This window comes from Solea senegalensis, linkage group LG19, assembly GCF_019176455.1.
Source record: "Solea senegalensis isolate Sse05_10M linkage group LG19, IFAPA_SoseM_1, whole genome shotgun sequence".
Taxonomy (NCBI): Eukaryota; Metazoa; Chordata; class Actinopteri; order Pleuronectiformes; family Soleidae; genus Solea; species Solea senegalensis.
Window position 1 is genome coordinate 12,232,114 of NC_058038.1, and position 26,816 is coordinate 12,258,929.

The 26,816-nt window shown below is 41.7% G+C and overlaps 1 protein-coding gene across 3 annotated transcripts in view; it reads right to left on the minus strand.

Moving 5' to 3' along the window:
* Window positions 1-26,816, minus strand: part of cep112 (centrosomal protein 112) — a 97,806-nt gene that overhangs the window by 49,695 nt on the left and 21,295 nt on the right. For all 3 annotated transcript variants that reach the window (XR_006362292.1, XM_044051343.1, XM_044051344.1), the window contains exons 12-20: window positions 26,169-26,312; window positions 22,570-22,724; window positions 21,784-21,913; window positions 21,577-21,669; window positions 21,340-21,399; window positions 20,039-20,118; window positions 11,220-11,355; window positions 7,808-7,915; window positions 2,921-3,103 (exon numbers count right to left, since the gene is read on the minus strand). Coding sequence is in view for 2 of the 3 variants with exons in the window: in XM_044051343.1 (XP_043907278.1) it covers window positions 2,921-3,103; window positions 7,808-7,915; window positions 11,220-11,355; window positions 20,039-20,118; window positions 21,340-21,399; window positions 21,577-21,669; window positions 21,784-21,913; window positions 22,570-22,724; window positions 26,169-26,312 (1,089 nt within the window). In the remaining variant the exon portion in view is untranslated. The remainder of the gene's footprint in view (window positions 1-2,920; window positions 3,104-7,807; window positions 7,916-11,219; window positions 11,356-20,038; window positions 20,119-21,339; window positions 21,400-21,576; window positions 21,670-21,783; window positions 21,914-22,569; window positions 22,725-26,168; window positions 26,313-26,816) is intronic.

Consider the following 26,816-nt stretch of genomic DNA (forward strand, 5'->3'; position numbering starts at 1 on the left):
AGTCCAGATGGTGTGTGTGTGTTCTTATATAAAAAAGGAAAAAGACATAATTATTGTGGAGAATCACACCCATAATAGTTTTTGGTTTGGATTAAAACAAACACATTCTGTTGTTTGTTTGCATCAAAGGCTTCAAATTTAAACTAATGTTTAACAACTAAAAAACCTCACAGACACAAAGTGGAGAAGAATATGTTAGAGGGGATTCATTTTGTGGAGAATATTAAATTGTAGTTATTGTTTTCCTTTAATATATTACAGAGTGAACTGTTCAATGGTGTATGCATGTGCACGCAGGCGGACACCTTTTTAGAATGAGGAAAAACAATGAAAGCCACGACACTATAATTTGAGTGTGTAATAAGGTAAGGTGGTTTTGGTTTCCTAAATCCAAAACAGTACATGAAACTCCTTCATCCTCTGGTGGGCATTGATCAGCTAACAGAAAAACATGGCACTCGCTACAGGCAAACACGTTTCATCAGCAACATTTATTTCATCATCCTCAGCTGCCAACTGAAAGCTTCCTTTCACGGTTTTTATAAACGGATTAAAAAAAAATACTTTATTCCCTTTAAGGGAACAGCACGCAACGTCTTTAAATCAGCTGCTTAATTTAGTTCAACAGGAATTTCGCAAACATGTAACGTCTCTATCAGTAAAGGGAAGATGATTAAAACATATTTTAATCATGCTGAGACAAGCCCCATATACATGACAGTTGGGCTGCAAAGCCTTTACAATGTGTCGCGCCTACGCAGTGGGTAAAGTCAGAGTTTCTTGGATAACAAACTTGAGTGGGATCAGGACAATGTGTCCCTGTGTACATAATCTTCCCTTCAGTCGCTGCGACGACTCAAATGGCTCTCCTCCTCAAACACAAGGCAAGAGTCAGGAATGCTATTTATTTCTGTCCCGCCACATCAAGGGGATGAGCGGGTATTACTCATCCTGAGAGTGTGTGACTGACATTTGCTGTTCTTTTAGCCAACTGTCCTTCCACTGATTCCAGGAACAGAAATAATGAGGTCTGGGTTCAATCTTCACAGGAAACATTTGGGTTGCACATTACCGACATGTCACTTGATGATAATATCATTGTCTGGTGAGATTATGTTGTTTAATGGGCTGGAGAAAATCCAAGGACAGCCAGGAGCACAGGAAACAATGAAGGAAAGAAGCTGCAGCATGTGCTGGAAAGCACAGTATTCTGTATGGATGATCATAATCAGTTTATATTTTCACCAAGAGGATGCCAGTGAAGGGCAACATGTAGTATCGGTGTGACAGATCAAGAGTTCTCGAGGGGTAAACAGCCTTGGTAAAGCATAAGTGTTTAACAGTAAGTGGATCTGCTCAATATAAAAAAAAAAGCTCATCTTTAATACATTGCTGCTGCTGCTGGTGGTGGTGGTGGTGGTGTGTCAGCTTCTTGTCATTTTAACAGCACATCCATGGAGCAGTGCTCACACAGGAAGCCTACACCAACTCACATCCCCTGCAGTTCCACAAACCCCACCGTCTTTCCAAGGCTTGACTGAAAATCTGATTTCTGTCACTTTAATATGTGACATTAGTCAGCCGTGTGATCGCTACTTAAAATGCTGCACAAGTAAACAGGAGTTGAGAATATGAGATGAGGGCCTCGAAGGTTTGTTTCCTTTCACATCCAGAGATCACGAGATTTGTCACAAACACACATCACTTTGACATGACTTGGACAGCATGTTTTCAGCAAAAACAAAATGTCTCATTGTGACAGCATCTGCAGAAAACTACTAGCTGGTGCCATCGGTGGGGCCATAGATATTTCCCCAAAAATATTTAAAAAAAAAAAATGGAATGGAACCACCATTTAGTATTATGGTGGTTTAAAAGTGCAAATAAGAAGCAGTGGCCATTAGTGAGAACATCCAAACAGTACCACAGTTGTAAAGGGAATATAAAGGAGGGGGAGAAAAGTTCAAATACTGTAGCAGATGCCTTATTTTTATTTGTGGTGAATATAAATGATCTCTTAACTCCTAAATCTTAACTGTGCAGAGTAATGACACAAATAAAATGGAAAATAGTTTACGTTAAGTTTGATTTCTTCCGCGACTCTGTGCACACATTTGTGGCAAATACGCGCGTCTGTCTGAATCTCTATCCAAAGCTAATGATGAACATAATGTCAATTTAAATCAAAAGCTTGATGAGCCCAATACGTCCCCAGTCGGAGGCTGATTAGGCAAATGGTTTCCCACAGAGCTCCAAGCTAGCCCAGGCTGCAGGGAGGCGAGGACTGAGCGAGGGGTATGAGATGAAGACCTGCTGCTGGTACAGCTAAATGGAAACAGGACGACTTCTCATTGTCAGAGATGTCCATAAATACAGACGTAAATGTCACGCAGTCTTTGTGGCAGTCCGAGTCATAACAAGGGAATAACCTCCATTTTCCAGATGGGAGATAGATACCTGTGGTGAGAGGGGAACGCCAAGCGGTTCGGTGGAAGCACAGGGCGCTGGTCCGCAACCATACGGCGGAAAAATAAAAGAAATTCAACCCACTGTTTTGAAATAAATTGTGGTCAACGCAACAAATTTATCTCTATCCGACTGCGTGTAGTTCTTACATTTCAATTCTATGAGTCATATCACGAAACACGCTTAAAATAAGTAATAATAATATAAAAAAACATTATTATGTTCTTCAAAGTTGTTTCACTGCAAACGTTTTTTTTTTTACTTTTTCTCACGCACCCTACTTCTTTTCAAAAAAAAAAAAAAATCAAGATTTTTAACTTCATATAATAAAACCTTTAAAAAGTGTCTTGACACCCTGTTGGAAATAGCAAAACGCAAAAACATTTGTCCACGGGAAAGCGGTGGACAAACGTCCGCATGTGTGTGCGAACATGGAACAGTGGAGACCCCCTACCTGAGCGTTGTGCTTCCTCCACTCTTGGGTGTGCTGTTGGTGCTGTTGCAGTGTGGCCCTGGCCTGCCTCTCCACACTCTCCACCTCCCGCTGTTGCTCCTGGACCAGGCTGTCCTTTTCCGCGATGTGCTGTTGCTGTAGCCGCGTCCTTTCTTGCTCGTGCTGCATGCGCTGCTCAGCCATCTGATTGGACAAGCAGGCAAGGAGAGACTTCATCAGCCAACACACACTCAGAGCAACCCTGTCGTCATGACAACTTGTCCATCCATCCTTTCTTCATCCAAATCCCCCTATCCCGGTCCTCCAACCACAACACAATTGTGCCCCAACAGTTTGGTGAAATCCGTAAGGAGGTTGGAAAAAAAAAACAACAACAACAAAACGAAAAGTTTCTCCGCTTCTTTGCTTTGTCAGAGAAAAACACGACGTGATGCGTTTATGTCTGTCTCGCCCCCCCCCCCACCTCTCCTGCCAGTTGTACGAACTGGTCCTCAATGTCCCACTCCTCTCTCTTTTAAAATCTGTCCCCCTCGCCCTGTTCTGCAATCGGCATATAAAAGAGCAGCTAGTTTGGGCTGTGCATGCAAGCTGGCAGGGGTTAGCCATCTGGCTGCAGTAAGTACCCAATGCCCCATGCTATGCGCCTGACAGCAGCGAAAATCGGCTTAGGCGATGACAATGATGATCATTTTGAATCAAACTGAAATAAAATAAAATTGGGGAGCATACATTTTGATTCACCGTTTAACTGTTAATGTAAATTATATCCCAATAAATGAAATTGTGCCCAAAGAGCGAATACACGGCTGCTATCACAGGGATTTATGTAGTTAATGAAGGTTATCAGAATATAGGAAGCACTCGTGTGCACCAATCAACAGGAATACTTAGTTAAAGTATAAACGTTCAGATTCACGGGAGTTGCAGCCAACTACCTACAATACAGTAAGGGGAAATAAAACACTTCTAATGGGATGCAAAGCTCCAATTTTTCAGGGCTTAATCATCCTGTCATCTGAAGCAAGTCCCAGTGTTGCTGTGAGCGGAGTCACCTGCTGAGAGGTGAGCATTGGCAGCAGAACTCCCAGCCCCAAGCCTTTCCCAGGCTCTGTTCCATTCCCACTCCCCCATGGCGGGAGGACCAGTGACCCCCACACCATCCCGCCGTGCAGTCCCAGCCGGAGCCTTGAAAGGACAGCAGGAGCCTGGGGCCCATTTGCCTCCCCGCTTTGAAGCTAATCCCCAGCACATTGTGCTTGACGGCACCCTACCTGGCCTGCCAGAAAGGTGGAGATCCACAGCCCAGTGCCTGAGCTATCCATGGCCCTATCTTCGGATGTTGCATGCTATTCAAAGCAGGTGATGAATGAGGGCCTATCTACAGGAAGCCGGATTCTGTCCTCGGCAATGAGACGAAGGCCACAATAGACACTTTATTTTGGCAGCCAAGAATTTACCCTTAAGCTTTTGGGAACGTTTTGCAAAATGTCCTCTAAAAAGGCCGACTGGAGGATTTGCAGATGGATAAATATGTATTTAATCCCCATGGATGGCACACATATACAAAAACATACATCTATACCCTCGCCATCAAGATACCAGAACATAACACGACACCACAATGCTCCGTTTGACATATACTATGCAGAAAGTGGGCAACATCCTCCACATGACACCGTGCATTTGTCAACAGCACCTTTTACAAACCGACAAACATGGATTGCCTTCATTCTCCATTCAAGGACGTAACAGATACAAATCGAATCCACAGCCAGAAATCGTTGTATTCACACAAGTCAAAGCTGACAGACTGATCAGCAAGCAATTGCTTTGAAGACTCCCCCAGCAGGATAGCAGGACATGTGGATAGAGAAACTGTGGGATGGCATCCTGGTTGACAGCTCGCTCCTGTTTAGAGTCTTAGGCCAGAGGGATTCTGGAGGAAAGAAGGGATCTGAGTTGAAATGAGGCTAAAGAAATTGACTGGATAGATCCATTGTGAGGAAAAACAGCACAAGGGAAATGCGCAAAAAAGGCGATGACAGTAAGCAGACACAGCGAGGAGCCTGGTTGTGACATCACGCAGTGCGAGCATGCAGTGGAGGATGCTGGGTGCTGCGGTTCTTAAAGGGACCGACATGGCGCTTATGAGGGAAGACTGAGTTGGTTATAGCACAGCTTGGTGCCACAGATACAGAGTGGGTCTGGTGTCAGCCTCGGCCAACGTGGTTGTGTGTGTGCATTGAGACAGGACAGTGAGGTAATGGGCTTCTTTCAGCCTCAGTTTGAGGGTGTAGAGGGGAGGAGCAGGACAGAAGGTCTGTCTGCTCTCAGCAGGGGAGGCTGGGGTAATTTTTTTTTTTTTTTTCGTAGGGGCCCTTTCTTCCTCATTTGAGGGTTTGAATTAAAGATGGCCACTGAGTGTCACCGAGTATGGATATGTGTGTGTGCATTTTCCTGAATGTCTCTTCCCCAACTCCTTTATTATCTCAGTCTAACATCTGAAGAACGGGGCTGTCTCAAGTTCAAGACTCCACACCAGCCATTTGACCTCATTACGCCACTGCAACGTCAAGAAGCGGAGCACTGTCGGGTCATCACGCTTCCTAGCTGCAGCGAGAGTCAGCTGGAAAACAACTCCTCCATACATGGCTCCATTTTAAAGTGTCATTGAAGCTGCCCTTGAGGGGATGTTCTCTTGTGAGCATCTGAAATGAACAAACCTGACCACTGCAATCTCGTGACATCAGTCTATCTGCAGTGGAGGCATTATCCACACACACATGCAGGCGTGGAAGAACGGGTCCACACAGAGGACTTGTGATCATGCTTAAGCGTTACACAGAATCCACAGTTCTCACACTTTCTTACGAACACTCACACATATCAATGTGCACCCTGTGAGACACATATATTCTTTGTCTATAGTTCTGTGGAAGTGATGTCACCAGAGCTTATATCAGCATCATTACAAAGAAAGGCTCCTTGCCTTTATGTTTTTATCTTGATGACAAAAGCTTCCTGATGTGCTGCTAACCCTGTGTAGTTGTTTTCAACTGTCAACCGCCCCACACTCTGCATGGCAGTACATTATAATTGTCACTTGCATGTTTTTGTACATATAATAAAAACAGTTGATGATTTCTCAGGACAATATAAGCCATTGAAGTGTACAGCTGCCAAAGTATCACAATATACAGTAACATGGCAAGTTAGAATTTTACAAACAGCAACAACAAAAAAATGGCAACAAAGTACTGTTAATCTTGTATTAACAGTTAACAGTTTTGCTTGGAAATGTAATTCCCATATTGTTATAACCTATAACTTATGTCTGTATGACGAAAAATGTCTTCTTTTAGGTTCTCTTTGTGTTTTAGGTTGGGGCTGCTGTCACTGAGCATAGTCGATGATATCCTAATTTTGTGTATGATATTAAGCCAGGAAAAGACGCTTATCCGGATGCACGGCACACTTCTGCATTTGTGGATTCAATTTAATTATTACACCAAACATCCAAATTGAGGTAATTTTTCCTATGTATGTCATAATTACTAACACAGCATTTGATATGAGGAGCAAATCAGTAACAGAGAACACATCCTCCAGTTTTTCTTAGCAATAACACTAGCCTTTTATCCTCCACTTACAACAACCTAAGGCAAATTACATGCAGATTAAATTCCCTCTGGCCTGTAAGTGAGTGCTAATATGCTTGTTAACAGACAGGCCGTTGAAGTGCTAGTTTGCCCGCTTAGAAATCAGCACGGTCACGGATACAGTAACCAGTAAGAGGGACACATCCGACAGTCCAGCACACTCCAAGACTTATGTCGTGCCTTATGATCATTATCATTTGGACAAGGGGAGATGCTATTTTTTTTTTTATTAGTTTTTTAAATAATTCAAAAGCAGACTTGAATCATTTATGAATCACTAAATACTTAATCGCAAACAAGGTATATAGGAATGTATATATCTTTTGTCAGTGCAGATCCTTATTTTGCACCTTATGTAGAACTAAAATAAAAATCTGCACTTACATTACAACACTCTTTAAATGCATAAATTACTCAGGGTAAAAGAGCATTTTATTTTGGTCGCCTTTTACTGTAGTAATCACTTTATCTGCCTCCACTATCATGACATTGACATGGAGGAAATATTCTCTACTACTATTTAGCCAGTTTGCTGTCTGTTGTTTTTGCCACTACTCATCACCTGCTGCGCGTTCTGCCACCAGAGCTCTGCCCTGACAACAATGCTCATTATTCCACGCTGCTTCACAATGTCATCATTCTAGATCTTCTGTATATTACATAGTAATTACAGACTGTACATTTAAAGAAAGCAGGAACAAAATACTATAAAGCAGGCCATTGATATGAAAGTAAACTATACAAACTACAGCCCCTGCCTTCGTCAATGACACAGGCTGCCGCTGATAATAACCATTTCTGTGGTTTAATTGAATCTGACGCTCTACAAAAGACGTCTTCCTATCAGAAAACTAGATTTCAATGAGTGGTGAAAACGGTTTTGAGACTCCTTATCGGAGACAAGGGATGGAGATGGGACGATAAGGTGACTGCACAGCTGCTGTGCAGATTGCATTGGTTTCCAATTGGCAATATTTAAGATATTTATTGCGCTGCAATTTGAGCTCACTCTAAAGCGTGTCCCTTATAATGAGACATTAATCAGGCAGAACAGATGGGGAGGAATAACAAGATGTCAGTCCCCTTGGCTCCAACAGGATCACTGATCGCAAAGATAACAATGTGATGGGAGAAGCAGGATGAGTATCTCTCGTCGTTGATACATTAGGTGAGACGTCTATTTGCACATGCAGGTACAGGTAGATAAAAAAAATAAACTCATACAAACCTGCTGTTCATATTTCTGTCTGAGTGCATCAAGTTGCTCAGAGAACTCTTTGGCCTGCTTCTCCCTGAGGGACTTGGATCGGATCAGGTCCTCCTCTACCTTCCCCATCTAGAGGCACGACAAAAAAAAAAAAAAAAATTCAAACACATGTAGTAGCCTATAAAATGATTAGGAAAAACATTTAGGCTGCGGTCACAAGCTTGAAACTAGACAGATACAGTATCTCCCCGACATGTTTGCTCAATATTATTATTATTATTAGCCGATGTATGGATATTCAGAACATATGTTCAGTGTGTCGCATGCTGTCACAACTCGCAAGCAACATCATCACAAATCACATTCAGCATCAGAGTGAAAGTTGCTGTAATCATTTCCACTTAATTGAATTTAATAAAATTGCCAGTGGGGAGAAATATAGTCAACAAATTCCATGTGATTTTGTGGTAGTGATACTGTAATAACAGCCCTATATTAGTGCTGTTATACATCAAGGGTTAATAATAAATGTAGCATTAAATATGCAATACTAGTAGTAATTTGCAGTTGCACGGAAATGACTCGAAGACTGCACAGACATCTGGCTCTTTGGAGTTTTCTGGGAAAAAAGGAAATTGACAATATTTCCACTAACATTTCTTGCAGCCAACCTTCATATCTTCTATTCAGGTGACGATAATCAATACAAATTGGAAAAGTAATTTAGCGTAATACCGTAGTATCTGTGCTGTGCTGTGTAACACCCAGGAATGTGTTGTGTTTAATCCTTTCAAAATGCCCAAAATGCCTTTTGAAAATATGCATGCAACAGAGATTTAACTCTGTATGGTGGTGCCCCCGCCCCACCACCACCACCACAATAAGGCAAACTCTTTTCTTTTAGTGCGGTCTAGAAGGGGGATGCTGATTTTAAAAGGAGAAAGATAGACAGAGGAAGGGAGTGATACAGATAATCCACGTAGATATAACACCATTTGAAGACAGGCGGAGGGAGATGATGACAGGAAGGATGGAGGGATGAAAACAGAGTGTAAAAGCTTCTTTTGAAGTACTTTCTGTATGGAGTGATGGTGAGAAGTCGGGGAGAGGGGAATACAGGGATGCAGAAGAGACTGCTCCCCTCTGCAGTGGCTTTGATGCGGGCTGAGGATAAAGTCAGATTGGAGATCGGGATGCCGGGGGCTCAGTGGGGAAAGAAAAAGTGAGCAAGAGAATGGAACGATAAGAAGAGGAGGAAAAAAAAGTGGGAGCAAGATAAAGCAATACAGACATTTTCCAAGCATTGAAAGAGGACATTGCTTGCTGGTCAAGTTTCAGATGTTCTCTGCCTCACATACATCAATGTATTCAATAGCTACAAACCAAAGAAAACACCTTTGTGAGCTTAGGTAAGCTCACAAAGGGCTGAATATCAAAAGTATAGAAAATAATTCAAGCTTCTGAAACTTGAACTTGAACTTTATTTTACTATAATGGCAAAATACTCAACGCAATGTTTTTGATGTCAATCAATCAATAAATGAATGAATTAGTGATTTAATCAAACTTTATATAGAGAACCTTTCGTACAGTCCAAATGTAGCACAAAGTGCTTTACATAATAAAAGCAGAATCACTTCCAATCACTTCCCCTCTACCCTTAATTTCGGTCAGTGAGTTGGAGGGGGCGTGCCTTTACATTTGTCTATGCAAACAACACTTGCCCTGACATACTGACTCACTGAAAAACTTCCCTAATCAAAGACTAAAACTTGCTAATCTCCCTCAAATGCATTGCTGTAAAACATGCAGGAGCACACACAGTGCTGCCTTGTCAATACAAAGTGCACACGCGCGCACACACACACACAAAAGAGGCATAGAACGCCGAATTGAATGCTGAACAAAAATGCCCATAGCCAATCTGACTTGTAAGACAGCGTCAGAAGTTTACAGCTGAGTGCTCATCGATTGGAGAACCCTCCCAAAAAGCAGCCGCCCACACAGCGTGGAGAAATGATAATGAGGCTGGACTGATGTACGAATTAGTCTGGCTGCTTAACGTATGGGACCTCGTAAACCTGATGAAAGGAAGTGAGGCCAGTTTGCGATGGTGGATAACTGAACGCAGCGGCTTAACGGGCAAAAGTAGAAATCATTTCATTCATATAGAATAACTGAATAAGTGAGAACAGCCTGGGGATAATTATGTTCTTGGCCGTTACATCCTGATTTTTCACAATAGGAGCAGTTCAAAGGTCCAGTGAAAGACCCGTGATCAGATGTAGGATGGTGCAAATCATTAGGAGCGAGGGAGAAGGAGGGAGAGGGAGAGAGAGAGAGGGAGCCTGACAGGGAGAGAGAGAGAAAGACGTACGCAGGAATTTAAGCACAGCCAACGTGGCGCCTTATTGCATCTGTGGTCAGGCTGTGTCTCTGCAACTATGAAGTGAGTGTGTGTGTGTGTGTGTGTGTGTGTGTGTGTGTGTTACTATGGATGAGAAGACACATTCAGGCCGAAAACCATTGCAATATGGTTATGGTTCGGTTAGGGTTAAAAATGAAGGGCAAAAGTAGTACGTTTATAAATATATTTCAAAAGAGAGGTCATAAATTATGTTATAGTGCAATTATAAGTTCCTGTTCAGTTAAGAAAACTGTAGTAATAATACTAATAATAATACTAATAATGACTTTATATATTTTCAAATTGTTATATTTCATTTATTTCAGCAAACAATTTAATGTTGTCACCACTTTCTCTGCTCCTTGCTGTCTTCTATTCATCTCCTATCACTTTTAAGTTGTATGAATTGTTTGCTAACTTTGCACTTTGTGTTCTATTTTTACGTCTCTGCACAACACCTCCAACCTACCTCTGTGTGTGGAATGGGCTTTATAAATAAAACTACCTTGCCTTAAGTGTGTGGTTGTCTTGGTTACTGCCTGTCAAACAGCGCAGCTCTGTTTGTGGTAAACATCAAAGGAGGCTGGGTTAAAGTATATGTTTGTACGTCTGTGCAAATGCAGCTATAAGTGGAACATAACAGCAAACACACAAACAACATGTTCGTGAATATCAGAGGGTGCATGGACTGAATACATATATAACGGGAAACAGGTGTGCACGGATACAGCTTATTGTTAGCTAACTTATTTTGTGTGTGTGCGTATTAACGGTCGACCTTATCAAGACCAGCGGTCCTCATGGAGACCAAAACCTGGTCCTAATGAGGCAGAACTTCATTTCTGAGGAATGCGTTTGGTTAAGATTTTAAATTGGGGTTAGGATAAGGTCGGGTTATGCATTTACTAGTTATGCTTAAGGTTAGGGATAACATTTAGTTAAAGCTGTCCAAATGAAAATGAAACTAATGAGTGTCCTTCAAAGTATTACTCTGTGTGTGTGTGTGTGTGTGTGTGTGTACCAGACCTGGAGCTTCATGTCTGCGTAGGTCTTCTCAGAGCTGAGCTCCACCTGTTTCTTAAACTGCTCCAGTGCCATATCTGCCTGCTGGATCTGCTGCCTCTGGCTCTCCCTGGCTCTGTCCAACTGGCTCTCCATCTCCCTTCAAACCAAGCACACGTGCACAGTGATGAATATACGAAACGAAACAACAAAAAAGCCAGAGAAATGCAAATTCAGACCAGGAATCCAGAAATGCTTCAAGAAAGTAAGAACTTTTCAAGACAGTCGCTATAAAGACATTTCAACAAGGACGAAAACTAAGAGAGAAACACCAAAATGCCAAATTTCATTTTGGTTGTTAAACGTGGGGCTATCGAGATCATCGGTAACATTTTACCTCACAACAGAAGGTGAAATGGTTCACATGCTGAAGAGCATCTGATTTTATACACCCATTTACTATTTTTGTTTTAATATATAGTGTAGAGAGTGCAGGCAAGTCATTTTTAGCATGCACTTGCACAGTAACTATCAGCTTACTTGACAGTCTATCACACTTTGCATGTGTGTGTGTGTGCATGGGTACCATGCAGGTATGCTGCTGCTGCTGCTGCTATGGCTGGCACATGTCAGGTCACAGAGTTGTGAGTGGAGTGGATTGACAAGCAGACTGAGAGGGACGGCCTCGTACCGAGAGCTGTCAGAGCCACAGTCAGGAAGCCCAGCAATAACAACATACACTGATAGTGAGCGACAGTCGAGCACAACCCAAGGAGGCTGCACTGTATGCCGGCACGAGTGAGAGTCCTGGGCGTGGGTGGATATTATTTCACCATTTTACTGATTTCATATAAAAAAAAAACATATTTAAACTATATAGGTTAATAAAATCAAATTAGTCACAATAAGATTACCTTATTGCGATGCCCTTTTAGACTTAGAATCATGATGTGCGTTAGTCACATGAAAAAACACACATGACTTGTTTACGACTTGGACACAGACGTGATTACAAAGAGCTGTGTCTGCTTGGGCTTGTGTTTTATTCACTCCAAGTGTTTGTCATTTGGAGAAAATGCTGCATAGACCTGACCACAAAGCTGCATGACCTTTTATTATTAATATCAGGACTTCCTCTTATTGCAAGCTAAACCATTGTGGTTTTGGATGCCTGCTTTTATTGTTCTCTGCTCCAAACATTGCTATAAATAAAGATTATTATTAGTAGTTGTCGTGTTGTTATCAGAGTACGATTCTCTGATTTTCATACCAATTTTAAAAAATACATATCACATGTACACGGGTGTTCGCTGCGGACTATGACGCATTTCTCCACACAGAGCTGCAGGACAGTTCGGTTTGTGCAAGCGCGGACGGGCATGAAGCGGGACGCATTGTGTGCATGCGACCGAGTGCGCACATAAACCAGTGCGACCACAGACACGGATTCACAAAGTTCACACTTTTCACACACGCCAGTCGTCAGAGCAACGGCTAAATATTTACGCGCAGAAACAGTGAGACAAATGAGATAAAAACAGCAAAAGGAAACAATAAAAGGGGATAGAACAGAAGCGGAGGATTAAAAGAAGAATGTGCAAGCTTTCTCTCCTCTTTATAGTGTTCTGTCTCTTTGTAATTTTGGTCTCTCTCATGTCGGACATCAAACGACAAAGAGATTGTTGTCGTTTTTTTCTCCCCTACCAATTTTGTGTACTCTGTAATTATTAATCAGTCTGGTTGCATTTCGGCCTTCCAGGCCCAGACTGACACTAAGAAGATGTGGAAAGGCTATGATGGATAAAGACAGAGAGAGAAAAGAGAGAGGAAGATGGAAAAGAGAATGTCACAGAAATAGCTAAGTTTTTAAACTTCCAAAGGAGAACAGAAATGAAGTGGCTGTGTGTCTTGCTTGAGAGACGAGAGGATGTGTGTGTGTGTGTGTGTATGGGTGTAATGCATGTGTGAATATATGGGCCTTTGTTCGTGAGCCACAGTTGCAAACTCTGTGTGTGACTGACAACTCTACTCAAGGAAAGCACTATAACTAAGTTGGAGCTGGCTGCTGGGCCTGTACCTCTGAGGATGCACTGAAAAACTCACTGCAGTTTACTTCAACTATGTGACAGATTGAAACATCTTGCGCTGTGAAGCCGAGAACAGCAGGTAAACACGCGGCACCTTCAGTGATTCTTGGGAGAAAAACTGTGTGTGTGTGTGTGTTTCTGAATGCGTGTGGTCACCAGAGCGGTAGACAGTGTGTCACCATCAATAACAGAGTGATGAGGGCCAGATGAGAGGACAGGGAAAAAGAGTCAGGGAGGCCTGGCAGGGAGAAACAGAGAGGGAAAGGAAGGAGAGGGGTGCCAGCGCCAGGGCGGCCAGTCGGCTTTAAATGGATCTCTGGTCAGAAAAGTGGAAGGAGAGGAGGCTCAAATTAAAGATGTGCCTTCTCTAAAGAGGAAGTCCTCTCATCCCTCAATGTTAAACTGCTGTTTCAAGGGGAGGAAGAGAGGGAGGAAAGGAGAGAGGAGTGTTTGTCCTTGAGCAGGGTGAAGGAGCTTCCGCCTCCAGCCGCTCAGGCAGACAGGAGGGGTGCAGGGATGCCGGACTACCCTGACCACACGGTGCCACATGCCGCCTGTGTGTGTGTGTGTGCGCAAGTGTGCAGCACATGCTGAATATAGAAAAGGAACTCAATGTATACACACATTCACGTACAGTTAACAAAGATTTAAGTCAGTGCGCACAAAAGCAACTGTAATTGCTTATGCAAATATTCTTTTCATGTAAGCAGAGTATTTAAGAATTGCATGGGCAGTGATGTGGGTGGAGCAGCACATGGAAAAGACTGACAAACAGACTAGAAAGCACACTTGCCTCTGTGTGCCTCTGGTCTCCAGTATAAAAAAGACAGAGAGTGAGAGTGTGTGTGTGTGTGTGTGTGTAGACGTGGTGTATGTGCAAGTGCATGCTAGTGCCCGCGCATCTGTGTCTGTGAGCTCATCCAAACGGAATGATAACGAATCCACAGACACATCAAAGGGGCCTGGAAAAAAAGAGGGAGCACATAAAAAGAGAGAAAATGCAAAACTGAAATATTCAGCGCCCTCTGAAGAAAAAATAAAGTAGGCTTGGTTCTCGTCCGCATCCCCCGAGAAAGAGAAGGGGGGGGGAGAATAAAAGACAGAAACAGACACAGAAAAAGAGACAGACCACAAATAAGAGAACACAAAAGACAGACAGCACAAGGGCAAGAAAATATTAAAGACAGAGAGAGGAGGAGTTGAAGAGAGAAGAGAGGAAAACAGAGAATCATTGAGTGCGATGGCTTTAAAACTGCCAACAAATGTGGTCTGTTTATGAGCGGTATTTGACAACGAGATATGAAGCAGGATGAAAACAGCGAGGCTGAAAACAACATCAGCACACAACAATTATCCGGGTACTTGCAGGGAACAGTTTCTCCTTTAAAATACATAAGCACCAACAATTCATTCTTTGAATTGTTAATTTTTAGAATGACGCTCCTCCTTGTAATTTTGTCTATTTTCTTACAGCAATCATTCCATTTCAGCGTGGGTTCGGGTGGAGTCAGCAACGTATCAGCGAACACTGCGGGGGAAAGAGGGCTCACTGCCTTGCTAAAACATCGGTGGATTTGACAGATGACATTTCAAGGATGAAGGGGAATCTGATGCAGCCCAGACTGACAGTACCACTATGTGGGTGGATAAACATGTGGGCGGGACAGAAGAAGAAGACAAAACTACTTCAGTTAGTTCTACTCTGGGAAGATGACAGAACGAATCGTTATTGTATCCCTACACAACTCCTTATATATATATAGTTTAGACATAATGAAACACTGGTGTTATCTCATCTTATACTAGTCAAACTACAGCTTCAAATCTTCAGTTCAAAGAGAAAATATCTCACCCTCATTTAAAACGGGGTTTCCTTGCCTCTGCTGTGCCTTTAAATACTATCTGACTTCATTAATTATGCAGACTACAGCATAATATCTTAAATCAACGAGGAGGAAGGAGTCCCTGACGTAAACACATTCATTTCCATATCCACAACATTATAGAATGGAGAATGAAGCTGTGAGGGTTTTTTTTTTTTTAATGGAATGATGAAAGCCCTCAAGGCATTCTATGAGGATTGAGTTGTTTCAGAGAGTATACTGACGGGTCCTTCTTTAAGACCGATCAATTCTGTCGTTGAATATTTGTAACTGAGCCGGCTGACGTGGCCATTATTAGGCACGGCATTCAACATCGTTACAGGCGTGACACCAAAGAGTCGAAAATATCAATCACGGACGTTCTTTAAGTGATTTGAGATACTGCAGTGATCAGATAAGTCAAACTCAAGTTTGTCAGAGCACAATTTCATTATCTGCTTTATTAACTATCCATTTTATTTCATGTTCAAAACCGAAAAAACTATTTCACAATACTGCAATTATACACCTACACCCACAGCGTAACTAACACACAAGGCTTTTCTTGTTGATTTTTCTTCACATAAAGTATAAATGACTTTTTGTATTCAAACACATCTCTGGAGATTAGTGTTTAATATTAATGTACATAACAGGGAACTGTCATTTTCCTTTCACCCAGACCCTGACCATTTAGACCCAGTTAAAGAGCTGTTTACAATGTGCCTTTAGTCAGGTCAGTGGGAGTGAATTGACGCTTAACCCATCAAAATCCTCTCCTTTCAGCTTAGCTGTCACGGGAGTAAATATTGAACCCCCCGTTAAGCTTTTCAATATTCAGGATCCATAAATCCACCTGCTTTTGTACCTCTACACTTGCTGAGTTTGCAGGCTGTTTAGCCTCTACTCCTACTACACCTCTGATACCCTTCTGGACCACCACTCCTGCATCCCTTCATCTCTCCTGTCATGGGAGAGGAATGCTGAGAAAGATAAGACCAGTTCAAAGACACACACACACACAGAGCAAAGAATGTCTGTGCACACACAAAACAACGTGAAAGAACATATTGGATGCGCCGTACACCTTTAAGAGTAGAGCGTCAACGCACAAAAATGAATAAATTGAACAATACAACATAGACAAAGACAATAAGAGTCTCACTTTTTTGCTAAAAACAGTGTTTTTACTTTAAGAAATCAGAAAAACAAGATCCAGCTGGATGGTGTGTGATGTAAAAAAGCACGAGTGCAAGAAACAGGAATGAAGTGAGACAGAGAGCGCACAAAACTTAGTGTAAACCCTGCACTCCCATCACACATCCCACCCGTCACAGTATGGACGTGCACTGGTGTGCTGAAGGGTCTCACACACAGCAAGTAGCCACTCAAACATGAGCACTTTTCCCCCCACGCTGCGTAAAGTAGACGCTGCTTCTGCCTCTCCTGACTGTAAATGATCAAATTGAGAAGAGGTTACCACTGAGACACACCCAGAGCTTCTATAACCCCGCACCACACATCAGCAGGCACATGTTTTGATGAAGCCAGTCGGGTGTCAAGTGGCAGGAAGGTGGAATGGGATAGTATTGAGGACGGCGTGGAAACAAAATACTAAGAAAGAAATACAACTGAAGGAGACTTGTTTTTCTTTACCCCTACTTTAACCATTCAGGGGCTTTTCTGATGTTTTCAAAATTGTGATTTGGAGGTCACTGTTGCAAAAGCAGGCAAGCTGTTCCTCAAATCAGCTCCCTCTATCTTACCCCCTTTAGTGCATCATTCTGTCTCAATGCTAATGCCCTGTAATGATCTGAGGAACGATGGGATGAAAGAAGAGGAGAGAAACTAAGCTTTGTAGTGCTTTCTGTTGTTGTTGCTATAGTAACACAGATCTGGAGCTGGAAGTTAAAGCACGAGTACTTATTTGCATGGCAGGACAAGCTGATTATCTCTTTATGCTGGAAAGAAAGGAGTGGGTGTAAGCTATAGAAAGACAGACATGTGGATGAAAGCTACTGTATATACAGTGTACGCTACACATGAGCAACTGCCAACAGTCATTCAAGCCCTGCCTCAGGTACTTATACACACACACACACAGGTTTGCAGAGCTTTTCTTCTGAGGACACTGCATTAACCTCAACACAATTTAAATCTTAGCCCTAAACATAACCAGTTCCTCAGAAATGAGGTCCTGCCTCATTATGAGGTCCTGACAAGGTCTGTGTTTATTCCAGGTCGTAAAGATGCAACAAACACAAGTACACACACATTATTAATGAGTGATGTTTTGATCAAATTAAAACTAAAATATGTGGCATAGTGAAACATAAAAGAAATTCCTATAAGAAAATGAGCAGCTCTACTTGTTTCATTTCATCATCCATTTTCTGATTCTTTTTCACACACACACACACACACGAGCTGCTTTCTTGGTTCTCCTGCTTTGAAGTTTTCCTGGATCACCTTTAAAGACCACAGCAGCAGGCAGGTAGCAGACATCAGACGGCTTAGTGTGGGTGTGTGTGTGTGTGTGTGTGTGAAGCCAGAGTACTTAATTAGCTAAGAGTCCAGTGGGCCACTTGCCATTTCTCAGGGTTTAACGCTAAACGACGGAGCGACTCATTACTGATACCAACAACAAGGATAATTTATGCACAAATTGATCCGTCTGTTGTGTATAAGCTTGTCCTGTGTTGTCGGGCCGACCACGACATAAACAATACGCACACAGAAACCATCACTGTCCCTTTGCGACATTTACAAAAAAAACAAACTGTAAAATGCTGCTTTCATTTTCTCTCACATCAACATAAACACAAAGGAATATTAATCGTCACCATTTTCTTCCTCGCATAAAAAAAGGATCCTTGTTTTCAGAGGACGCTAAAGACACTAAGTGCCTTGAGCAACTGATGCTCAGCTCGTTCTTTTCAGCCTGCTGTGTCTGGGTTGCTATCCCATTGTGACGAGCAGTTAAAAATCTCACGGGGGGGGGGATGATGGCAGTGTGACGAGCAATGGGAGTGTGTGGATAGAACTGGTGGAGACGAGTTTGCAGAATGTGTCCAATTGCGGAGAACACTAGTTCCACCAGGGAAACTGAAATCGGCTTGTGACAAAGTGATGCTGTTCGGTGTGGAATTAATCACTCAGTGGAATGCACCGACTGCAGTTAGTCAAAGCTGAAGCTGTCAGCGGTGTGTTTGCACACTTCTGGAGGGAAGGAAGTGATGGAGCTAAGAGAGAGAATTATCCAAAGTGTAAGAGATGGGTTCACGAGTCTAACCAACAGGCAGATGTGGATGAATTAATATAGAGCTGGATTACGTCTTTGGTTAATGCCATTATTGCATATTTTTATTCACCACAAAACATCAATAGCAGCTAAAAAGTCAATCTTTTTTTTTTTTTTGGCAGCCAACATGTGGACGTGTTGAGGCTGTAAAAGAGCAAATGTTATTACCAACACAACACTAGAGACACTATATCTGTAGAGCAGAGTTAGGTAATAATTGTCCGAGGGTTAATAATGAATTGTCATCCCTTTTTACAGGAGGGGCGGCTAGCAGGGTCTGAAGCTCCTGCTGAAAAAGCCTCAGCTTGTAACACGTAATTATATTGCTTATACATTTGTTAAGGTTTTGTTTTTTTGCGTTAATGTTCACAAATACAAGTATAACTTGTATAACTTGATCTAAAGTTACGATAATAATTCATCTTTCACAGGCTCCCCAAGGTGCAGGTGGCTGCCCTCTTCTCCCCCGTGTTCCCTCCACCTGTGCTTGGGATCATAGATAATCTATTTCATTAGCACCTCCCATAAAATATAAGACATATAAAATAAGGCAACCATAGTTCTCTGACACACTTGGGAAAAGAGGGAGTAGGTGGAAAAGTTGTCTGTTTGCAGTCCAGTCATTATTAGATGTGAAACCTTAAACATGTCTTGAAACCATTTTTTATCAAATGCTGAACATATTATGAACATATGACACTCCTCTAAAGAAATATTCAGTCTATACTGTGCGAGCGTCATTATCATGTCTCACATGAAGAGTAAGATAATGCTTATCACAGGTTCTAGTCTTTTTTCCTTCATCGTGGGGACCGTTGGATTTATATAACCAGATTAGGTTTAGTACTTTCAGTGGTTCAACCCAGATGCCTGATTCACATGAAGCTCTGACCTGTCGAACTTATTAGAGTTTCCAGGCTCTCAACTAACAGGGCTACTAAAGAGTTATAAAAAAAGATCAAAGAGTTTGTGCGATTACACATACACGCACGCACGCTACTCTTACAATCAAAAACAACTCTCCATCAAGGGTAAATATGTGAAATTAATAATTATATAATACATTTATAAATGCTGCTGCTAAAGTAGCTGCTTTTGTTGTTATAGTGAAAATGTTGCTTCTCTACATGTTATCGAAGCATCTACTTTAATATTCCGTACAAACACTGACAAACCGTGATGTTTCACGGGTGTTTCACCAGAATAGTGTGTGCAACGGCTGCAGTGGCCACGCCCCCTGCCCCCCACCATCTCAGAGCAGAGAATGAAGCTGAATTTTGCATGATTTAAAACCTCATTTTTAAACATTTTACCACTCAAATTTAATATGGTGGCCACTCATACATTTTATGTATGATATTTTTATCACTTTTTAGGGACTTTAAATTCAACACAAAACCACTGTCAAGGATATTTCCACATTGATACAACGTTTCACAGAATCAATAGTGTCGCGCCGTGAAATACTGCAATGTTTTAGTGCATCAATATTTCAGTGTATCAAAACCCCAGGTTTGAACCCACACTGCCTCCTAATCTGTCTTCCAGCCTGTTCTATAATGTTCTGAAAACACTTGGCCTTCACTACTGTACCTGAGTGCATCCTCTAGTTTGGCCATCTTCCTCTTAGCCTCCGATTTCTCCTTCTCTGCTTCACTGTGGATCGCTAAAACCTGAGAGGGTGAAAGAGAAATGAGAGTCAAGAAGTGCATGATGGGAAGAGATAGATAGAGAGAGAAAGAGAGAGGCGTAAGTGAGTGCAACAGCAGACACCATCAAACATCACTCAAAACAACTCTCCTGCCGCTGACCTTGTGCATCTGGTCTGGTCTCTTCTCTCTATCACCCCATCAAAAGAACAATCTGAGCTGATCTGCCTGCACAGAGGGCCCCTCACTTTGGATCTATGGCAGCCATATGGGCTCGTCTTATATCCAGATACCACATTCTGACCTTCTTCACATATTTCATTAAGCACTCCTCAGGAGGGGAAACGGGAATATTCCCAGTGGCAACAGAAAGGTGGCTTCTCTTTCACAGTTTTCATCCTTCACTTTCACAGAAATAATAATTCAACATGCAGGTCGATTACAAAGATATAAATGGATGGCATAAAAAATTAAATAAAAAATAAAACCCCAACATTCTTGTTATGAAGCTTAATCAAACTTCATTGAAACTGAAAAAGAGGAGAAGCTTACTGGGGGTTTTTCTCAGGCTGATCTTACACAACACCACTTATTTTTGTGACTTCTATAAATAATTAATAATCAGCAATGATAATAGTTCAAATAAATGCCCTACTTCTAGCACAAAGGCCCGTTAAGTTCTTGCAGGTGCGATCAGCCACTGAGGCACATTATAAGTGTGGCACTTTGAAGATGACCCAGGTGCAGCACAGTCTTAAAACCTGATCTTCACCCATGAAGGTTGGTCTGGTCTAACTCAGATCTTTAACAATGGCCTCTGTACTCTGTGGTTTACGACTGCGCTCTATAGCTTTAAAGAGGCTCCCTTAAAAGTTATTTTAGTGTAGGCCATGTTACACTGACAGCACATGATACAAAGAGAAACATTTCCCCTTTAAACGTTTTTTTTTTTTTTTTTGCAGGGTGACTGCAAGTTTAAAGTTGAATTGCTTTACTTGATAACTCTTGTGCCAAATCATAAAAAAATTCATTTATTTAGTCAGTCCAGTTTCACATCGACCTGTTAATCTAAGCTCTGACTTTACGAGACCAGGCATACAATTTAAAAAAATCAGAGAAACACGTGACTCTGTGCTCTGATCTCTACTTGACCGTAATCACGTTGTCCAGGTCTTTTTTAGTTCAATGACAGAATCCCGGAGGTTCAGGGGATCAGTTTTCCCAAAGGAGCAACGTAAACGTTACCTTTTTCTCACAGTTGATCTGCAGTTTGTCTTTTTCCTGCTGAAACTTTATCTCTTGATCCTAAAAGAAGGAACAAAAAAAAATAAATGACCCATACACAGTATAGCTCATACTAACCTAATGCATTTTTACAGCTAGTTATACTGCAGTGACAACAGAAAAGATGCTTTTTGTCTGTGAGCAGATGAGTTAAACGTGCTAACACAAAGCGCACACATTTTGCCATGCAAACCATACCCTGGCTAGTTGGTGTCTTCGATGTTCACTGTCTTGCAGCTGCTGTTTGAGCAGAGCCACCGTTTTCTCCAAGTCTTCCATTACCTCAGAGGCCTGGATGAGGAAAACAAACACAATTAGTAAATTTGGTCAAAAAGAATGTTTTTGTAAATTACATCAGCAAGGTGGGAAGGGAGAGCTGTTAGGAAACCATGTGCTAATGTGGACCTTAGCAGCAGACAGTGAATGCTCCTGATACAAGTGGCTTATGTCCGTCTCATGTTTGGCTTGGAGCTTCTGCACCGTCTGCTCGTGCTGCTCACTCTGCAGCTCCTTCTCCTCCTGCAGCTTTGCAGACCTGCGGACAGTTTAAAGCTAGATTCAGATTGTGTGGTACGACTGTTCACTTCAATTACAGCTTCAGCTTCAATCATTACATTTTAACTCTCATTCGAATGATGTTCCCCAAGAATGGTACCATGCAATTTGACAACATGCAAAGTCCAGTTTCCAACAGGTGGTACAGTTTGGTTCAGTTCGGTAAATCATGCACTTATGTGTACACGTCAAATTTCGTGAACGGTATCAACATCCCATTTTTTGGCACCTGTTCACCGTGATACCAAGCACAGTGGTGCGACTCCTACAGGGCGGAGCAACACACACTACAGTTTGTTGACTGATCGACAGAGACGCATCACTTGTGTGCGACGGTAGGGAAAAATGGTGGCATTTCCTATACACAGCCACATGACAAGAAGAAACAACAAGCAATTGTGTGGCATTGGTATAATGTTATGCTATTTATGTAGCGGATGCAGCGATCGCCATCCAGCAACACAACCCGCAGTGTAAACAAAAGCCAGATCAGGGTTTAACATTCACTGTGATGACTATAGCACTATACTTGCTTGGTGGAAACGGTACCCGTGTTGTCAAGCAAACACGTTTGTTCATATAGAATTAGCTTAGTAAGAGGGTTTTAATTCACTTCAAACTTTTTGTTCGACACACCGTCTTTTGGCCTCCTGGAGTTCAACACTGATTGATGCAATGTGGATCTCCAGCTGGGCCTTCTCCTGTGTCACCCTCTGACGCAGCTCGTTGCCCTTTTCCACCTCCGCAGACTGCTGTTTCACGCGCCGCTCCAGCTCATGCACCGTTTGCTCCTGGATCACAAGGATACACAGACACCAATGAACCGTCCGGCATGAACCACTGAGGGCACCGGGCAGAGCAAATGTCACTGGTCAGAAGTCAGCAGTATCAGGTCGCTTAAAAGGAAGAATGTAGCTGATAAAGTGGTCGACAGTTTCTCTAAAGTTATTCTTTCTTCAACATCACAATAACATTTCTACACAGTTTCTGTACGATGATTGAAGTTAAGGATTTCAGCATATGAATAATAGATACTTACTGCTTTAGTTATCAAATATTTATGACAGTCTACTCCAAGGTTGACAAATTGCAATCAACTTGTTCAAAGATCTACTGTGTACGCCTTTAAAACCAAAGATATCTTAACGGGCTACACGAAAAGGTCAAATCAGAAGTTTTAGTTTGAGCTAGAAAATTCTGGTTTCTGCATCAGGAGAAACATATAAGATATTATTGATGAACTCAATTTCTACGGTCAGTAGCTGGACTCAACCTGGGGATGTGAGACTCTATGGGTGGTAATGTACAACCTTATACTACAAAAAAGGATATACATTGATGATAGGTGATAAGACTAACTAGGTAAGAGTTATTTTCCTGCTTTTACTGAACATTAAAATACAGAAGTTTCAGTCTGATTTCTGATATTGAATCAAGAAAATGATCAAAGTCCTGATGGAGATATCGTCTCTCATGTCTCTGCATCCTGTCACCCACCATGCGAGTGTCTTTGTATGTGTGTAGAACAATGGAATGGAATGTGGGCAGTCTGATAAAGCCGACGACGGGGCACTGATTGAAGCTGGAGCGTGCTCACAGATGTAGACGATGACGGAGTCCGGCGATGACGGAGAGCAAAATGATGGAAGAGGAGGTGCGGTGTGTTTGAAAAGAGAAAGGTAAGAGCAGTACCTGGCAAAGGCAGCAGCTGAGAGAGGGTTTTTTTTTGTCTTTGTGTTCACAGTGTAGGGTGCTATGAAAAGGAACAAGGGGCCTGTGTTGTGCCAGGACGTGTGCTGACACTTGGCTTTCTGGCAGGGGATGAATAGAAGCACCTCTACATACTGAAGCTGGACGGGTACACCTGGACTTGCTCGGTAGGCACATATTATGATTTTTTTTACTTAGGATTACTAGGTGTGAAATGCAGACAACATAGGCCACATTAAGAGCCCCATGTGAAAGTGAATTTATGACCTTTTTACAGTTTAAGTGTCAAAAGTAAGGCCAGGAACTGGATGACAGCCTCCATCACTCATCTCCTGAGGTGATTGTCAGTCTGTATGTGTATCAGAACACGCTGCAACACATTAGTTTTCAGTCAGTGGAGGAAAAAGTCAAGCATAAGCTACAAGAAAGGGAGGAAGTACTGAAGAAAAGGCATCTTTAAGTCGCTGGTAACGCAAACACGCACCTGATCATCAATGCTGGCTCTGCATGGGGAGTTTTGTACATTGCACCAAATAAATACTGCTGTTATTTACCATATATAAGTAGTACTACTAACCACTGTACAATATTTATAACAACACCATATTAATAATGAAAGGTCATTTGGATATTTGGACATGCACGTACCAAAGTCAGATGTTTGGCTGGTGCAATAAAGAGACAGATAGAGGCTTGTCTTGTATTTCAAAACATCTACTTAGTCATTCTATCTGTTCTGCCCTTTGCACAGGTAACGTCCAAAAATAACAACATCTGACATATCTCCAAGCCCTGCGCGAGATACGTGATCTGTGCTGGATAAAAAACCCAACCAGGTATCGATGGTAGGAGGAACATCCTTCGTTTCACTGTGATTAAACGAGATCCAATGTGCTGTTTTTGAATGAGCATGAATCATCAATCTGGATTTGTCTTGGCTTGTGACCTGAGAAAACCTCTCACATCACATCCCGGGTAGTAACTTTTAGATCCCCTCCCATAGTGAGCAGAGGATTGAAGATACCTAAAAAACATGGTGTCATACGGTGTCGTTTACCGTGTACACATTGTGTGAATATTTAACAAAAACCCAACAACATCTGCACAATGTATACATTAAACTACTTTTCCACCCCTGAGTCATATCTTCAAATTTATATACTTCTATAAACGACAAAAGCAAGTCAACAGAGAAATGTGCAATAAAAGACAAGATAACCTTGACTTTAAAGGATTAGGCTTAGAGGCAGCTACAAGAGAGGTGTAATAACTCAGCTGGTGAGTCCACTTTGAACATCCTAACCTAGGTGTGTGTGTGTGTGTGTGTAGGTCAGACCAAATTCATAGCAGGACAGCAGCTAATTTAAAATGACATAGGGCTCCTTTCATTCTCCGGGGCCTTGTCTGTCTTTAATTATTAAAAGAGGGGCCTTACCACTGGCCCTGCACTGTCCAGTGTTTGATGTCTTTTAAATGTGGGCCTGCTGACAGATTAAGGCCAGGAGCAGTGTGTGTGTGTGTGTGTGTGTGTGTGTGATACATATGACACTCCATTAATACCGTTACTGATAAAAGAAATACTTTTTATGAAGTGGTGTAATCACAAGGCCTCTAGTGTTGATCACGACCAACACAATGTGCTTCATCCCACGTACAGTTTGAAGCACATCCTTCGCCATGAGAAAGAAAGAAAGAAAGATTTTATACACACTTCAAACAACTTAGTAAAAATGACAGACACGAGATGTCAAAGTCACTTTTTGTCATGAAACGATGAGGGTCACTGCTTTGTAATCGGTGGTTTGACTGATGTTTACATTTAAGCGGCTAAACAAGGCTTGGTGCCAAAAATGTGTCTGCATTTTTATCCCGAATCATGACCGTTCCTGTGAAAATCATGTCACACCAGGTCTGAGTGAAGTCAAAACTAACTGTTGCAGCTTGATGCCATTTGGGGTCATCCACATGAAAGGCTGTCGTAAATTAAAAGTTGACTTAACCAAGATCAGTAGGCGCATAATGTGAAAAGAATATGCACATTTTAGATATTTATCATTCCTTCTGAAAAGTTTACAAGGGAAACAGTCTTTGGTGTTAAGTGGTAACAACTGATGGACATCTGTTTTTGTAGGTCACAAGTCGCAAAAAAAACAAACTGGATACTGCTGGTTCAAACTTTAACAATGACAAGTACTTCAGAAACTGTTTTTTAAATGTTAAATCATTTCTCGGACTGCGCAATGTCTTTCCTTGCCATGTGTTCTTAAACCAAATATTGACTGTGTTTTGGGGCTCACAAACATTGGTATTCATTCACTATTGTTTATGTTTTAGATCTAATAAAGGTTATGATTAAAAGTTAAATTCCATAATGACAATAATCCTAATTTGAGTGCTGTCAGATAGAATGCAGAAAAAATAGCAATATTTTCCTGAAATCATTAGCATAATATGAAGATATATGGATATTTTACAAAAAAAAAAAAAAACACTTTTACACATTCACATGTTGTCAGTAAACTCACAGTGGCCTGTGCCCGGGAATTATACTCTGCCTCCATCTTAGCCAGTCTAAGGTTGGTGTCCTCCAGCAGCTCCTGGATGTTGTTGGTGTGTTTCTTCTGCAGTTCAAACTTCTGCTGCTCCACCTCTGTGACAGCAGCATGCAGCTGAAAGAGCAAAGGATAACTACGCATCAGTCACAGTCGGATTCTTTCTTTTCTGCACCTATTCAAGGGGAAGAAACACCATTATACATCTATGCATGTCTTCCTATCACATCTGAGAGAAATTGTTCCACAAGGTTGCCCATCACACACCGAGTGACTCTAAAGACACTGATTTTTATTACGAGTTCACTGAACCGCAACAGCTTGAAAAGCTAGTGCTATTGGATTGAAAACACACTTTACTCAGAACAAATCAGCACTACAAAAAATCAGAGGTGGAAATGAATGAATTACATTTACTTCCGTCACTGTAATTGAGTAGGTATTTTGAGTACTAAAAATTGGAATTTTATTTTTAATTAGGTATGTTTTTTTTTTGAAGCACTGTAGTTAACTGTAAGCTACATTTTAAATCAACTCGGTCACTGAGTAAAAAGAATATTGGCCTGAATTTAAAAAAACATTAAATGACATAAATAAATAAATACATAATTAGCGCACCGG